The sequence below is a fragment of the Scyliorhinus torazame genome, chromosome 5 (genome assembly GCF_047496885.1).
Source record: "Scyliorhinus torazame isolate Kashiwa2021f chromosome 5, sScyTor2.1, whole genome shotgun sequence".
Lineage (NCBI taxonomy): Eukaryota > Metazoa > Chordata > Chondrichthyes > Carcharhiniformes > Scyliorhinidae > Scyliorhinus > Scyliorhinus torazame.
Genome location: NC_092711.1, coordinates 256,248,744 through 256,265,521, shown reverse-complemented (window position 1 = coordinate 256,265,521; position 16,778 = coordinate 256,248,744). Strand labels below are relative to the sequence as shown.

Here is a 16,778-nt window from a genome sequence, read left to right as displayed (position 1 = left end):
AAGGATGTGTTAACTGAACACTTCGAAAATAAGGGTAGGATTGGATAGTGTCATATATGGGCGGATCATGGGGGAAGAGCAGGTTTTAGTGGATTAGGTAAAGGCCAGATAGGAGGAGGAGCTAGGACCCATTTTGCAGGAGGAGGTGTGGAGTAAGTCCCTTCGTAGGGTGAAAGCTATGTCATCCTGTGTGAGATTGAGCTTGATATAGCTAAAGGTGGTGTCAATTGTTCGAGGGTTTGAGGATAAGTGTAAGCAGTGCTTGCGAGGGCCTGCTCATCATACACACATGTTTTGGTCCTGTCCTAAGCCGGTGGTTTTTTGGCGGTCCTTTTTCCACACTATATTGGCGATCCTGAATATTGACTAAGAGCCCTTTCCGTTAGTTGCTGTATTTGGGGGTGTCAGACCAACTGGAGTTGAGGACAGGGGGAGGCGAATGCTTTGGCATTCGCATCGCTGTTGGCCCAGTGATGGTACTGCTGAGCTAGAGGCAAGGGGTGCCACGCAGTGCTGAAGTGTGGGTCAGTGATTTGATGCCATTCTTGTACCTCGAGAAGGTCAAGTTCATGGTGATGAGGTCGATTGATGGGTTCCCATTGTGGGCAACCCCATGCCGTCAGCAAACCCCTGCGCTCCCGGCGCAACGGAGAATCCCGACAGCAGAAAATCCAGCCCCTGATCACTAGTAGTTAGTGGGGGGAAGGGGGGAGGTTAGTGAGGGAGGGGGGGTAATTCTGGGGGTTATTTCTATTTTTGGGCTTTCTGTTCCTGTTCCTGTTCTGGGTTGTAATTTTTTCTGGTATATGTGTTGGCACAGTTGTGTTTTGTGAACATGGCAATATAAAATGTTAACATTTCAATAAGAATATTGTAAAAAGAATTGGACAGTTTCAACAAGGAATTATACAAAATAAATCCTATTTGAGGACATAATTAGCAGATTAGGGTCGGTGCAGACTCGATGGGCCGAATGGCCTCCTTCTGCACTGTATGTTCTCTGTATCTATGTATGTAAAAGGGTGGACCTGTAATGCATGCATTGGTATTTTTAGAAGGTTTTCAATAAAGGTCCCACACAAGAGGTTAGAAAGCCAAATAAGAGCTAGGTTTGAGGGTAATGTATGGCATGGATTGAGAATTGGTTAACGGACAGAAAACAGGAAAGTGGAATAAATGCATCATTCTCAGGATGGCAGGCTGTAACTAGTGTGGTACCACAAAGATCAGTGCTTGGGTCACAGCTATTCATAATCTCTTATCAATAATTTGTACATGAGGACCAAATGTAACAATTCCAAGTTTGCTGATGACACAGAAATAGGTGGGTGTGGGAGTTGTGAGAAAGATGCAAATTGGCTGCAAAGGGACTTTGACAGATTAAGTGAGTGGGCAAGTGCGTGACAGGTGGAATATAATGTGAGAAATGTGAAGATAGCCACTTTGGTAGGAAAAAATGAAATGCAGAGTATTTCTGAAATGGTGAGAGATTGAGAAGTGTTGATGTCCAAAGGGACCTTGGTATCTTTGTTTATGAATGACTGAAGCAAACATGCAGGTCCGGAAAAAAAGTAGGAAGGCAAATGGTATGTTGGCCATTTTTTGCAAGAGGATTTGTTACAGAGTAAAGATGTCTTGCAGCAACCATATAGATCACACCTGGAGTATTGTGGGCAGCTTTGGTCTCCTAACCTAAGGAAGCATATACTTGCCCTAGAGGAAGTGCAGAAAAGGTTCACCAGATTGATTCTTGGGATGGCGGGATTGTCCTAAGAGGAGAAATTGAGGAGACTGAGCCTTTAGTCCCCAGAGTTTAGAAGAATGAGAGGCAACCTCCTTGTAACATACAAAATCCACACAGGAGTTGTCAAGTTAGATATAGGAAAGATAGTTCCCCTGGTTGGGGAGTCTAGTACGAGGGGACATGGTTTCAGAATAAGGGGTAGGCCATTTAGGACTGAGACGAAGAGGAATTTCTTCATCCAGAGGGTGGTACATTTTTGGATTTCTGTACCCCAGAGGATTGTCAAGGCTCAGTCACTGAGTATGTTCAAGACAGAGATCGATAGATTTCTAGATAGTAACACATCAAGGGATAGGGGATAGTAATGGAAAATGGTGTTAAGTAATGGGTAAAGAGACATTGCAATTAGTTGTCTCATTTATGTTAAATATCCATTAATTGACACTGATATGTAAAGGCCTCTGTCAGGTGATGTATGGTTAGAGTTTTGTGCAAAGGCTGTTGGAATGAAATAAATGTGTGTTTGTGAAAAAGGAACAGAACTTTAGACTCTTCATATCACAGCAACTAAAACGTCTCACAATTGGTAACAGAGGATGGTTGCTGTATAAATGTGAAGGGTTGAAAGATACAACTTTTCCAGATCAAACCAAAGAGTGAGTGAGAAAAGAAAAAAAGGGAGAGATGGCTGAATCGAGGATCAAGATGGCTGGATATGACTATCCTCCCTTATTTTCTGAAAGTGAATCGTACGACCAATGGAGAAGTGCAGTAGTTGTGTGGACTAAGGTAACTGCTTTGGGAAAGAGAAAACAAGGTATGGCATTGGCTCTTTCTCTACCTTATGACAGTAAAATCCGAAACAAAGTGCTTTCTGAGCTGGAATTGGAAGAGTTAGACTCAGAAGAAGGTCTGGAGACTTTATTACATTATATGGATAAGATTTATAAGAAAGATGACTTGTTAAGTGCGTATGAAGCATGGTCGGATTTTGATAAGTTCCGGAAAATGGAGGATATTTCCATGGAAGACTATATAATGGAATTTGGCAGACTATATAAAAGGCTGCAGAAACACAACCTGGAATTTCCATCGTCTGTGTTGGCCTTTAAATTACTTGACTGTGCTAGAGTGAGCAACATGGATAGGCTCCTGGTTTTGACAGGAGTGCAGTTTACTGATAAGGATACCTTATTCAAACAGATGACAAAAGCTTTACTAACGTTTCTGGGGAAACATTCGATTCCGATGGCTCTGATGACCCAAATAGGTCAGCCTGCAATAAGGCAGAATATGGAAGATACACTACTAACAGGAAGGCGAAATCGTATGGCTACGAACAGGGCTCAAGACTATAGAAGGAGACCGAGACAAGGAAATTATGAAGACAGAAACTCAGTTAGAACCTACAATAGGAAGATGAACCCCAGAAATGCAAGGGGCATGATAAATCGATGTTTTCGATGTGACTCTCAATACCATTATGCTTTCAACTGTCCAACTCGTTATGATAGAGTGTTTGAAGCGACACATGACACGGAAGAGTCAGAAGAGGAAAAAGGTAGTGACCAGAAAGAAGGCATTGTCCTATTGACAAGCAGTTTTACGCCGGTAATGAGGGTGTTGGTTGCAGAATCCTTCAACTGTGCTGTATTGGACAGTGGCTGCACATCTACTGTATGTGGAATTGACTGGTTAAAACGTTACCTGGACTCTTTGAATGCTGAAAATCGTAACAAGGTTAAGGAATTTGAAAGTTCCACAAGTTTCAGGTTTGGGGATGATAATACTCTGAAGTCGCTGAAAAGAGTGGTGATCCCTTGCAATATTGCCGGAGTGAATCATTTCATTAGCACGGATGTTGTATCAAGTGAGATACCTTTGCTTTTGAGCAGACCGTCGATGAAGAAAGCACACATGAAACTGGATATGGAACAGGATAAGGCAACAGTTTTTTGGAAAGACGGTGGACTTACAATTTGCACAGTCGGCACACTATTATTGTATTCCATTACTGACAAATAACATTTCAAGTAGAGTGGTTAAGGATGTGTTAATGGCAGTTGAAAATGGGACTTTAGCTGATAAAAAGCTTGTGGTATTAAAACTGCATAGGCAATTTGCACATCCGTCTCCTCGGACGCTGAAAAGTTTATTAAAGGGTGCAGGGGTAAGGGATGACGATTATACTAAACTAATCGAATAGGTTAGTGACCGCTGTGAAGTTTGTAGGGAGTACAGAAGGATACCAGCACGACCGATAGTAACCCTACCTTTGGACAGGGATTTTAACGACATTGTGGCTATGGACCTTAAGATCTGGGATAAAGCAAATAATATATTTATTTTGCATTTTGTAGATTTAGCAACCAGATTTAGTCAATCAACGATTGTACGAAGTAAAGAAAAGAGAGTAATTCTGGATCAAATCGTGGAAAAATGGATAGGGACAGGAATGGGTCCACCGGCAAAATTCCTTACGGACAATGGAGGAGAATTTGCTAATGATGAGTTTAGGGATATGTGTGAAAACATGAATATCAAAGTTATGAATACGGCTGCAGAAAGCCCATTTAGTAGTGGTGTCTGTGAAATAAATCATGCTGTCATTGATGACATGCTTCGGAAAATTTTGGCAGATCGACGGAATTGCAGGCTAAATTCAGCTTTAGCATGGGCAGTACATGCAAAGAATTCATTGCAGATGGTTGGGGGCTACAGTCCTTATCAATTAGTGTTTGGTAGAAATCCTAAAATTCCGTCCATTTTGGATGACCAGCCTCCAGCTTGGGAGGGGACTACAATTAGCTCTGGTTTTGCTGAACATTTAAACGCATTACATAGCAGTAGAAAAGCTTTTTTGGAAGCAGAAGTCTCTGAAAGAATTCGCAGAGCTTTAAGACATAACGTACGGCCATCAGATGCCATTTGTCAGCAAGGAGGCATGGTATACTATAAGAGAGACAATTCTAATGAATGAAAAGGCCCAGGGAAGATCATAGGCATAGATGGCGAAACAATTATTTTGCAACATGGACTGGGTTTCTGTGGAGGAACACAACACTTCTGATGAATTAGAACAGGCCATTTTTCCGAAAGGGCAACTGCCAAAAGTTGGTACAAAAGTGACATACTTGTCTGAAAGGTCAATGGAAGGTCAATGGAAGGATGCAACTGTTATTAGTAGAGCAGGGAAGGCCACTGGAAAGTATAAACATTGGTTGAATGTACAGCATTCAGGGGAAAGAGTCAAGACAATGGATTGGGAAAACGAAGTTCAAAAATGGAGGGCACAGAAACGCAGTGCCAGTTGAGATAGTACATCGGATAGTGAACAGGTCCGCAGGAAAAGGTCGAGAACTATTGAAAGGACATCCCACAGCAGAAGGGAAAGATCAAGCATTAGCAGTATAGAACGAGATACCAGGCGGGAGAGGGGACGTAGTTTATCAAGATCTCGGAACATGAGTAAGACTACGAATACTAATAGGAGTTGAAGCCCACATGCACATGAGATTTTGGTGGCTTCAAATAGATTAGATGAAAAAGTTATCAAAGAAGCTAAACAGCAAGAATTGCATAGTTGGAGTGAATTTGGGGTATACACGGAAGTACCGGATAGGGGACAAAGAGCTCTATCCCACAGATGGATTTGCACGGAAAAGGTTCTTCCGGATGGAACTTATAAGGCAAAGGCCAGGCTTGTGGCAAGGGGATTTGAAGAAAACTTGGAAGATCAAGATTTAAGGGTAGATTCACCTACAGCTGGAAAGGTTATTTTAAAGATCGTCTTGGCTCTATTAGCCACAAAGGCATGGGAATGCAAATCTATAGATATAAAAGCTGCCTTTTTTCAGGGGCATCAGCTCCAGAGAGACATTTTTCTCCGTCCTCCTAAAAAAGCAGCTAACACAGAAGGGGTACTCTGGAAGTTGAACAGATGTGTATGTGGATTAAATGATGCATCTAGAGTCTGGTATTTTTCAGTAAGGTCAGTTTTGTTAAAGTTAGGCTGTTGCCAGTTGAAAGCAGATCCTGCAATATTTTACTGGCACTATAAAGGGAATCTTTCTGGCATTTTTATGATAAATGTCGATGATTTTTTGTGGGGTGGGACTAGTGATTTTGAAGCTATTGTAATCTCTGGTTTGAGGAAAGAATTCAGGGTTGGAAGTCAGGCTTCCGGTGCATTTAAATATATTGGACTGGAAATTGGACAGACTAAGTTAGGGGCAACTTTACGTCAGTAATCTTATTTGGAAAGCATCAGCCCAATAGCAATTAGTCGTGGTCGAGTTTCACAAAAAGACGCAATGGTTTCAAAGATAGAAAAAGAGCAACTGCGAAGTTTAATTGGGCAACTGAACTGGTTAGGTAGACAGACTAGACCGGACGTGAGTTTTGATGTCTTAGAGTTGAGTACAAAAATGAATGATCCCAAAGTGGAAGACATAATAAGAGCAAATAAAGCGTTGGCCAAACTAAAAATGCAGGAGTGTGTTTTGAAGTTCCCGGTTTTAGGTGACCTTAGGCACTTGAAACTCAAATTTATGTGATGGGGTTTCAAGCGCAGGAGGTTTTATAATTCTCCTTTTGGGGAACAATGGTAAATGTTGCTCTCTTGTGTGGGAAACAAAGAAAATAAGGAGAGAGGTAAAAAGCACTTTGGCTGCTGAGACGCTAAGCCTTGTAGAGGCGGTGGATATGGCCTTTTATATAAGTATGATATTGACAGAAATTTTGAGATTAGGGGATTTGGGTAATATACCTCTTGACTGTCACATTGACAATAAATCCTTGTGGGAAAATGTGCACTCTACAAAAAGTGTCAATGAAAAGAGGTTATGGATAGACATCGCAAGTTTGAAGCAGATGTTGGACAGAGGGGAAATAACAAAAATTAAATGGGTCGACAGGAGCTATCAACTGTCAGACTGTTTTACGAAAAGAGGGGCGAGTTCACAGAAACTTTTGGATATTGTTAATGAAGGGCGCTTGATTCTGTGACTGTTTTTTTTACTTTCTCGTCCAAACAAAAAAAAGGGGAATCATGTGTGTGTTTTTGAGTTTCTTGAAATTTTGTTTTCACCTAATTTTTTTTTTCTCCAAGGAAGGGGAGACTGTTAAGTAATGGGTTTCGAGACATTGCAATTAGTTGTCTCTTTTATGTTCAGTATCCATTAATTGACACTGATATGTAAAGGGGCTTCAGGTGGCCTCTGTCAGGTGATGTATAGTTAGAGTTTTGTGCAAAGGCTGTTGGAATGAAATAAATGTGTGTTTGTGAAAAAGGAACAAAACTTTAGACTCTTCATATCACAGCAACTAAAACATCTAACAAATGGCACTGAGGAAGATCATCGGTCCAACTGAATGGCAGAGCAGTCTCAAAGGGCCAACTGGCTTCCTCCCGATCCTATTTCCTATGTAGTCATGAAAAGGACTAAATAAGTTTTTCTTTTTCTGAACTGCATGCGTCACCAACCTGTACAACTATTATCCAATGTGTCACACTGCAATCGTTCAAATTCCTTATATTATGGCATAACCCTCTACATTTTACGCTGTCATCAAATTTTGAAATTGTTTTCAACGACTAACTGCAGATATATATATGTATATATTAAAACAAACTTCTGCGGAATACCAATCACTCTCGCTTTCCAGTCTCAGAAACTGACTTTTACTTTCTGTCTTGATCTATCTGTTTATTCATGCTCAGGTTCACCTTAGTACCATGAAATATGAACTTCATCATAAGTCGCTTATGCTGCAAGTTCTCAAATATTTAATCTGCTGGGAGTGAGTCTTCCCCAAGCAGCAAAATAACAGGGGAGAATATGCTGTCATTGTGTTGCACTGCTGACTATCACTCCACAGTCTGCTAATATTTTTAGATCAATGTAGTTTTGAAATGTAAAACACGAGTAACGCTTTCTTTAATTTAAATGTTAGTTTAAATCATACAGAAGAGAAACAAATAAATATCTCGGTCATCAGCAATATTCTCTCGGTCCAGTGTTAATAGCTGCATTTGTAGTTTGGCATGTGCAAGAGAAATCTTTTGGGGAATAAACAGGCAGCAAATACCACCAGGGTTTGGGTGACATATTTTTCTACTGACTATTCTTTTGGTTTGACCTGAATGGTTGAATATGAAAGGAGGAACACTTAGTTAAAAAAATACGTTTCCAAAATGAGATTAACCGGTTAAGCTCAGTACTTACATATCAAATCAGTTTCAATTGTGCATTGATGGTCACAATGAGAGTTCTAATATGTTTCCTGCTACTCCGGAAACCTGGAGATAATTACACACTTAAACACACTAAAAGCCAGCGTATTGTATCAGTGGTTTCCCCCATTCCAATGTGAATGTGGCAGCTCATTTAATGCAAAGATACTGGGTCAGAACTCAATAATATCAGCCTGTTTGTCGAACATACCTTACCTGTAACAGTTGAAACTATACAATCTTTATACTGATTCATATTTAAATCCTTTGTGTACAATCGTATGGATCACACTAACTTATTAATAGTTTTAATTAAAGTAGTGGATAGTTATGAATATCACTGTATTATGATCGTTCAAATTCCTTATATTATGGCATAACCCTCTACATTTTACGCTGTCATCAAATTTTGAAATTGTTTTCAACTACTAACTGCAGATAAATATATACATATATATATCAGTGACTAGGACACTGGACCAAAACCTCAATATTATATTTTTTTGTAAGATTGTGCGAAAGAATGATTCACTCCAGAAATAATTGCATGGACAATTAGGGATTTTTTAAAAAACAAAATACAATCTTGAATACAATCTTAAAACCTTTAACTTCACACTCGAAAAGAACAGCTGACAATTATCCCTTGAACACAACTACTCAATTTCCCATTAAGCAACAAGAAATCAGCATGACACAGAGTAATACTTGCTTTATAAAACAGATTTGGCTCCTGTTAGAACCCTTTCAGACTCTGGCTGAATATCTTCAAAAAGCTGGTTCACCTGGCATGTTTCAGTTTCTTCCTGTCCCCAGACAAGACTGCTCTGCTTTAAGTATTGTTACTTTTTAATCTATCCTATTGTGAGAGAATTGTGTCAGACAGATCAGAATTTATCTCTTCTCTACCAAAGCCGTCTCCAAAACTGACTCTCTGCATTGCTTAGCTCTACCCAGCAATTACCTAATTTCTCGAAGCTGAGAAACAAATTATATCTGCAGGTTGCAAAGCACATGAACTCCCCAGGGATTTTTCCCAGTCATCCACCTAAACTGCACATCTTTGGACTGTGGGAGGAAACCTGAGCACCCGGAGGAAACCCACGCACACACGGGGAGGATGTGCAGACTCCGCACAGACAGTGACCCAAGCTGGAATCGAACCTGGGACCCTGGAGCTGTGATGCAATTGTGCTATCCACAATGCTACCGTGCTGCCCAGGAAAGGTAGAATGCCTTCTGGAGTTATGTGTAATGACAATCAGAATTTAGTCCCTCTTTGACATATTGAATGACAATATAAACCCATATCTTTTCTCAGAGTAAAGATAAAGTCACCATCGTCCCACATGACCATAGGCTGCTTTCCCCTTTGGGGGTTGGGGAGAGCTGGCCGGTGGTGATTTAACCTGAGAATCACCACACCTCAGGTGAGGGGCAAGGTTGAGAAGACAGGCCTTCATGAATAACCTCAGCTGGTACAGGAATTGAACCTGCACTGCTGCCCTTGACCTGCATCATGAACCAGCTGTCTAGCCAAGTGAGCTAAACTGGACCCCAGTAGGGCATCACGGTAGCACAGTGGGTAGCACTGTTGCTTCGCAGCTCCAGGGTCCCAGGTTTGATTCCCAGCTTGGGTCACTGTCTGTGTGGAGTCTGCATGTTCTCCCCGTGTCTGCGTGGGTTTCCTCCGGGTGCTCTGGTTTCCTCCCACAAGTCCCAAAAGACGTGCTGTTAGGTGAATTGGACATTTTAAATTCTCCCACTGTGTACCCGAACAGGCGCCGAAATGTGGTGACTAGGGGCTTGTCACAGTAACTTCATTGCAATGTTAATGTAAGCCTACTTGTGACAATAAAGATTATTATTATATAATGTTTTAGGCACAACCATCAATCATGTTCCCTCATTCATGAGATTAAAAGTGGGGCTGTTCACGAGTGACCGCACAATGTTTAGCACCATTTGCGAATCCTCAGATACTGAAACAGTCCATGTCCATTTGCAATGAGACCTTGACAATATTCAGGTTTTGACCATACAAGGGCCAAGCAATGGGCAGTTTCAATAAGAGAGAATCTAACCATCTATCTCCTTTTGACATTCAATGGCATCATCATAACTGAATCCCCCATTATCAACATCCAGGGGGTTACTATTGACCAGAAATTGAACTGTAAAAGTCATAAAAATACCATTTCTATAGCAGCAGGCCAATGGCTAGGAATTCTGCAGCAAGTAACTCACCTCCTCACTCCCCAAAGCCTGTCCACCATCTACAAGGCACAAGTCAGGAGTTTGATGGAATACTCCCCACTTGCCTCGCTCTAACAATGTTCAAGAAGTGTGACACTACCCAGGACAAAACAGCCCACCTAATCGACACCTTACCCACCACCTTCAACATTCACTCCCACCACAACCGATGAATAAATGCAGCAGTATGTACCGTGTGCACTAAGTACAAGATGCAGTGCAACAACTCACCAAGGTTTCTTTGACAGCACTTTCCAAACCTGCAATCTCTACCACCTAGAAGGTCAAGGAGAGTGGGCACATAGGAACACCGTGACTTGTAAGTTCCCCTCCAACATATTCTTGACCTGGAACTATACTGCTGATTCTTCACTGTCATCGACTCAAACTCCTGGAACTCCCTGCTTAAAGGTACTGTGGGTGCACCTACACCACATGGACTGCAGCTTTTCAAAAAGTTGCTTCACCACCACCTTCTCAAGGGTGATTAGGGATGAGCAATAAATGCTGCTGGTGTGATAACCCTTACGAGGATCATGGGGAAATGGCTGATTGATCTCCCCGTGGACTTCCTAGAATAAGAGTTCCCGTGGTGAGCGGACGGAGGCCCGCCCAGCTGGGGCTCAATATCGGGATCTTTAAATGTCGCTCCCAGACCCGGACAGGCAGCTTTGTGTGCCGTGGTAGTGGCTTTATTTTCATTTTCAAATAAACCAGTTTGGCCTTTCACTCAGCGCCTTCTGGAATTCTTACAGCTGGCCTAGCCTGTAACACCACACCCTGTGAATGACAAAAATACTTTCACTTCTTAATAGAAACATCAACAGGAGAAATATTCATAAACACACGGATGCTTGGGCAGCACGGTGGTGCAGTGGTTAGCACTGCTGCCTCACGGTGCCGAGGACCCAGGTTCGCTCCCGCCCTGGTTCACTGCCCGTGTGGAGTTTGCACATTCGCCTCGTGTCTGGGTGGGTCTCATCCCCACAACCCAAAGATGTGCAGGGTAGATGGATTGGCCACTCTAAATTGCCCCTTAATTGGAATTTTTTTTGAAAACACATGAATGCTGCTACATATAACACCCAGAGGAATTCTTACCATGCTTGCTTTTCACCCGAATTGTGCCTATTGGTCCACTGCAGCCTGATAATTGAGCAATTGCCAAGCAAAGGTGATGTCATCAAGATCAGTATAATTTGTTTTTTTTCCAGAAGTTTAAAACTTGTTTCTGAAAGTGTTTCACAATACCAGTCATGTCACAGGTGGCAAACTAAATAACACATTTTCCATTAACCAATACTCGGCAGTGTTAGCATTTCCTCAGATACTCTCAGCTTTGACATAACGCATGGCCCTGAATATTTCCATATTGTTCCACGTCTTGGAGGCATGTACAGCTTTACACAAGTATGACTAGCTCATTAATCAGGGCAGCAGTGAGTATGTAGAGAGTCCCACTCTCAGGAGCCCACACACTCATCTGGGGCTCTGTATTTGGGTTTTTGCCTGCATTGCCCTTCATGACCTAATTGGCATTGCAATATTTCAACGTTTGTGTTCCTTGTTGAAACAATGCATTGTGCAAGTGGTATGGATTCTGTGGTCAGCTTTCACCATGATGTTAACTCTTTTCTGTATAACCAGAGTGTTCATTTTAAGTCCAGAACCTTTCCGTGACATTAATATATTATCATTTACACACTGTAAAAAGCCAATCAATAATTAATTTACCGACTTACATTTTTAAAAATGATATCCCTCACATATTAGTCCATAATAAAATGTCTAACTATAAGAACAAACAAAGAAATGTACAGCACAGGAACAGGCCCTTCGGCCCTCCAAGCCCGTGCCGACCATGCTGCCCGACTAAACTACAATCTTCTACACTTCCTGGGTCCGTATCCTTCTATTCCCATCCTATTCATATATTTGTCAAGATGCCCCTTAAATGTCCCTATCGTCCCTGCTTCCACTACCTCCTCCGGTAGCGAGTTCCAGGCACCCACTACCCTCTGCGTAAAAAACTTGCCTCGTACATCTACTCTAAACCTTGCCCCTCTCACCTTAGACCTATGCCCCCTAGTAATTGACCCCTCTACCCTGGGGAAAAGCCTCTGACTATCCACTCTGTCTATGCCCCTCATAATTTTGTATACCTCTATCAGGTCTCCCCTCAACCTCCTTCGTTCCAGTGAGAACAAACCGAGTTTATTCAATCGCTCCTCATAGCTAATGCCCTCCATACCGGGCAACATTCTGGTAAATCTCTTCTGCACCCTCTCTAAAGCCTCCACATCCTTCTGGTAGTGTGGCGACCAGAATTGAACACTATACTCCAAGTGTGGCCTAACTAAGGTTGTATACAGCTGCAACATGACTTGCCAATTCTTATACTCAATGCCCCGGCCAATGAAGGCAAGCATGCCGTATGCCTTCTTGACTACCTTCTCCACCTGTGTTGCCCCTTTCAATGACCTGTGGACCTGTACTCCTAGATCTCTTTGACTTTCAATACTCTTGAGGGTTCTACCATTCACTGTATATTCCCTACCTGCATTAGACCATCCAAAATGCATTACCTCACATTTGTCCGGATTAAACTCCATCTGCCATCTCTCCGCCCAAGTCTCCTAAGTCCATATTTAAACTATGAAAACTGTTTTGCATTGAAGTTTAAAATTTGGACATTAAAAAATATACATTTATTATAAACTAACTTTTTGTTATAAATATTGGCAAATAGACCAGATAAAATGATAAGAATGAACAAGTGGAAAAATATTGGGGGCCAAGGGCATTTCCAGATGTGACACTGTAAATATATTCAGCAAATGTGTTTTACAATTGTATCACAATACTGACAAGAGTATTTCTTCTTAACTACTCATTTATATTCCCAAAATATACAATGCAAAATAACCCCCCCCCCCATATATTAATCTTTTACTCTTTGCTTCGTCACTTATGAACCCGAACTTTTAACAGCACATGGCTGTAACGTGTTTTCAGCAATTCCATCTATATATTCTACTTATAATATAAATCTATTTGGAAGCATCTTTATATTGAACCAGCACTTTAAAAAGTTTAATGTTTTTAATAGAATTAATTAATAATCCTCAGCAATGGATACTCTTTGAAGATAAACTGACGGATATGACTTAATTAAAATGATATTTCTAAGAAAACAAAAGAAAAAAACGACTTTAAACAAGTTTTTGTTATTAAAAGTGGCGGAAGATGTGAAAGCATGACTCACGTCCTAGGAAAGTTAGTTTAAACAGAAGTAACTTTTAACACCTGTTATTCTGAGCCAGAAAATACTATTCATGCTTGCGTGGAATGTTCTTGTGTCATAATCTCAACGATATATGTTTCTAGACTGAGCATGGTAGCTGATGTATGCCTAACGGATGAATTAAAAAAAAAACTGAACGAAACTCATATGAAAATTAAAACATGTTAAATAGGTAATTCATCGTTGTTATAATTTTAGATTATTCGGAGCAGCATAATTGTGGGATCCGAACCACCGAAAAGAAAAAGAAAGTAGACAAGTTTTGCTTACCTCTGTGACTCGGTCCCTGTCTTAATGAATCGGATTACAGTCGCTGACCAAACTCCCCTTTAGGAGTCTAAATTGCTTCGCGCTGCTTTGCTACTCCGCAGTGTTCAGTGTTCCAGCAGTGCTGATTGACAGCCAGTTCCTGGGTTTATCCTGACATTGACAGTTGAGGAGTAATTGTCACCAATGGGAACTGTGCTGGGGCGGGACCACAGGAGTTGCAAATTAACATCTGCCTGTGCTGAAACGGAACTGGTCGGTTTCAGTTGAGTGGTAATGCTAGCCGTGTTTAGCTTCGGAGCACTTTAGAGATGAGTGCTGTACTCATGTGCCATCAAAGTGATAATGCATTTCCTGTATGCACTAAATAACTTTGCATAGCCCATTAGTACAGCTTCTTGTCTTGTCTCATAGAAAAAATAACATTGCTCATAAAATAAATAAAAATAAATTAATTAATTAAAATAATCTCTTTTGTCACACGTAGGCTTACATTGACACTGCAATGAAGTTACTGTGAAAAGCCCCTAGTCGCCAGACATCCCGGCACCTGTTCGGGTACACTGAGGAAGTATTCAGAATGTCCGATTCACCTAACAGCACATCTTTCAGGACTTGTGGGAGGAAACCGGAGCACCCGGAGGAAGCTCACGCAGGCACGGAGAGAACGTGCAGACTCCACACAGACTGTGACCCAAGCCGGGAATTGAACCTGGACCCTGGAGCTGTGAAGCAACAGTGCTAACCATTGTGCTACCGTTCTTGTCTGTGTGGAGTCTGCACGTTCTCCCCATGTCTGTGTGGGTTTCGTCCGGGTGCTCCGGGTTCCTCAAAAGACGTGCTGTTAGGTGAATTGGACGTTCTGAATTCTCCCTCGGTGTACCTGAACAGGTGGCAGAATGTGGCGACTAGGGGCTTTTCACAGCTACTTCATTGCAGTGTTAATGTTAGCCTACTTGTGACAATAAAGATAATAATTATTATCACTGGTGTCCTGGCCAATATTTATCCTTCAATCAACCTCACAAAAAGAGATGACAGTATCTGATCATTATCACATTTCTGTTTGTGGGAGTTTGCAGTACTGTGCACATACTGGCTGCTGTATTGCCTACATTGCAATGTGGTCTTGACTTCTCCAAGTACCTTACAATCAACTTTTTAAAAAAAATTTAGAGTACCCAATTCATTTTTTCCAAATAAGGGGCATGTTCAATCCACCTATCCTGCACATCTATGGGTTGTGGGGGCGAAACCCACACAAACACGGGGAAAATGTGCAAACTCCACACGGTCAGTGACCCAGAGCCAGGATCGAACCTGGGACCTTGGCGCCATGAGACTACAGTGCTACCACTGCGCCACCGTGCTGCCCTACCTTATAATCAACTGAGTACTTTTAGATATTCATTGGTTGTGAAAAGCCAATGAGGCCTTTCTGTTTTCCTTTTAACCCTAATATTTCAACTGTATCTGCAGTTTCACATTTTCTTTCTTATATTCAGGATTTTCTGGTAAATTTGTCCTGATTGAATATCTAGGGTCTGCAGCCAGTTTGGAGGTGGGAAGTTCTGGGTAACGATAAAAGTTTCAAGGCTGGCTCAATTCAAATCCAGTGAAAAGTCTTGAGATCTGCTTCAGAGAAGCAACTAGTGTGTGAAAGGCAACTGAAATGTTTACTCCAAATCCAAAACACTTTGAATCCTAGACCATTTATTACCTCGGAGGCCATTCAGCCTATTGTGCCTCTGCTGGTTGACAGAGAGGTGCCCAGACTTTCCCCTCATTCCTGCAGCTGGTCCATAGCCTTGAAGTCACATCTCTTCAAGTCGACATCCAAGTTACTTTTTAAATGCTTTGAGAGTTTCTGCCTCTGCCACCCTCTCAGGCAGTGAGTTTCAGGTCCCTATGCTGAGGATCCACTTTAAGAGACCGGAAGTGGAAAGTCACTGAAGGAAGTGAGGTCACATCTCACATGGTCTAAGAGTTGTGGGTGCAGTGTAAGATATGTGTAAAGATGCTTCTGGTGTGCCATGTTCCAGTTCAAGTTGCAATAAAGAACAGGAAAAACAGGAAATTTGAGATGCATGTAACAAGGGTGCTTTGGCAATCATGGGTGACTTTAAACTATGTATAGATTGGGCAAATCAAATTACCAACAATTCTGCGGCAGATGAATTGCTGGTGTGTGTACCAGATGGTTTTATAGACCAGTATGTTGAGGAACCAACTGGGGAGCATGCTATACTAGATTTTGTATTATGCAATGAGAAGGGGTTAATTAATAACCTCATTGTGCGGGGTCCTTTAGGGAACAGTGACCCTAGCATGACAAGAATTCTTCATTCGGATGGAAAGTGAAGAAGTCTGATCTGAAACTAGGGTCCTAAATCTAAACAAGGGCAACTTTGAAGGTATGTGGTGTGAGTTGGCTAAGGTAGATTGGGGAACTTTGTCAAAAGGCATGAAGGTGGATCGGCAACGGCTCCCAATTCTCTACCACAGAAGGCTGTGGGAGCCAAATCACTGAATTTATTTAAGAAGGAAATAAATATATTTCTAGACTCTAAAAGTGTCAAGGGGTATGGGGAGAGCCCTGGAGCATGGCATTGATATAGAGAATCAGTCATGATCATGTTGATTGGCAGAGTAAGCTCAAAGGCTGAATGGCCTACTCCTGTTCCTATCTTCTATGTTTCACATATTTATTCAAAACGTTTTGCATTCCTGTGACTCCTATATCAGTCACATACTAAAAGGAGCAAATAACATAACATGGTGGCAGCAGTAGAGAAATTTTGAAAAGCACCATGTACAAGGTGGTGACAGCATTGTTCACCAGGTATGATAAAGTGATAGCTGTTTGCTTACCTAAATGAGCTGAAGGTGCCTCAAGTGTTCAACAGTACAGACGGCCCCACTACAAACAAGAGCCCCGGAAGGTTAAGAAACTTTGAGTACTGTTGGCACAT

General features: G+C 41.7%; 1 protein-coding gene across 3 annotated transcripts in view; it reads right to left on the bottom strand.

Moving 5' to 3' along the window:
- Positions 1-15,620, bottom strand: part of LOC140421064 (uncharacterized) — a 96,322-nt gene extending 80,702 nt beyond the window's left edge. For 2 of the 3 annotated variants that reach the window (XM_072505396.1, XM_072505397.1), the window contains exon 1: positions 15,527-15,620. In XM_072505396.1, coding sequence (XP_072361497.1) covers positions 15,527-15,538 — 12 coding nt within the window. In that variant the 5' untranslated portion in view covers positions 15,539-15,620. Of the gene's footprint in view, positions 1-13,809; positions 13,920-15,526 lie in introns of those variants that run through there. The other variant, XM_072505398.1, reaches the window with a different exon arrangement.
- Between the last annotated feature and the right edge of the window lie 1,158 nt (positions 15,621-16,778).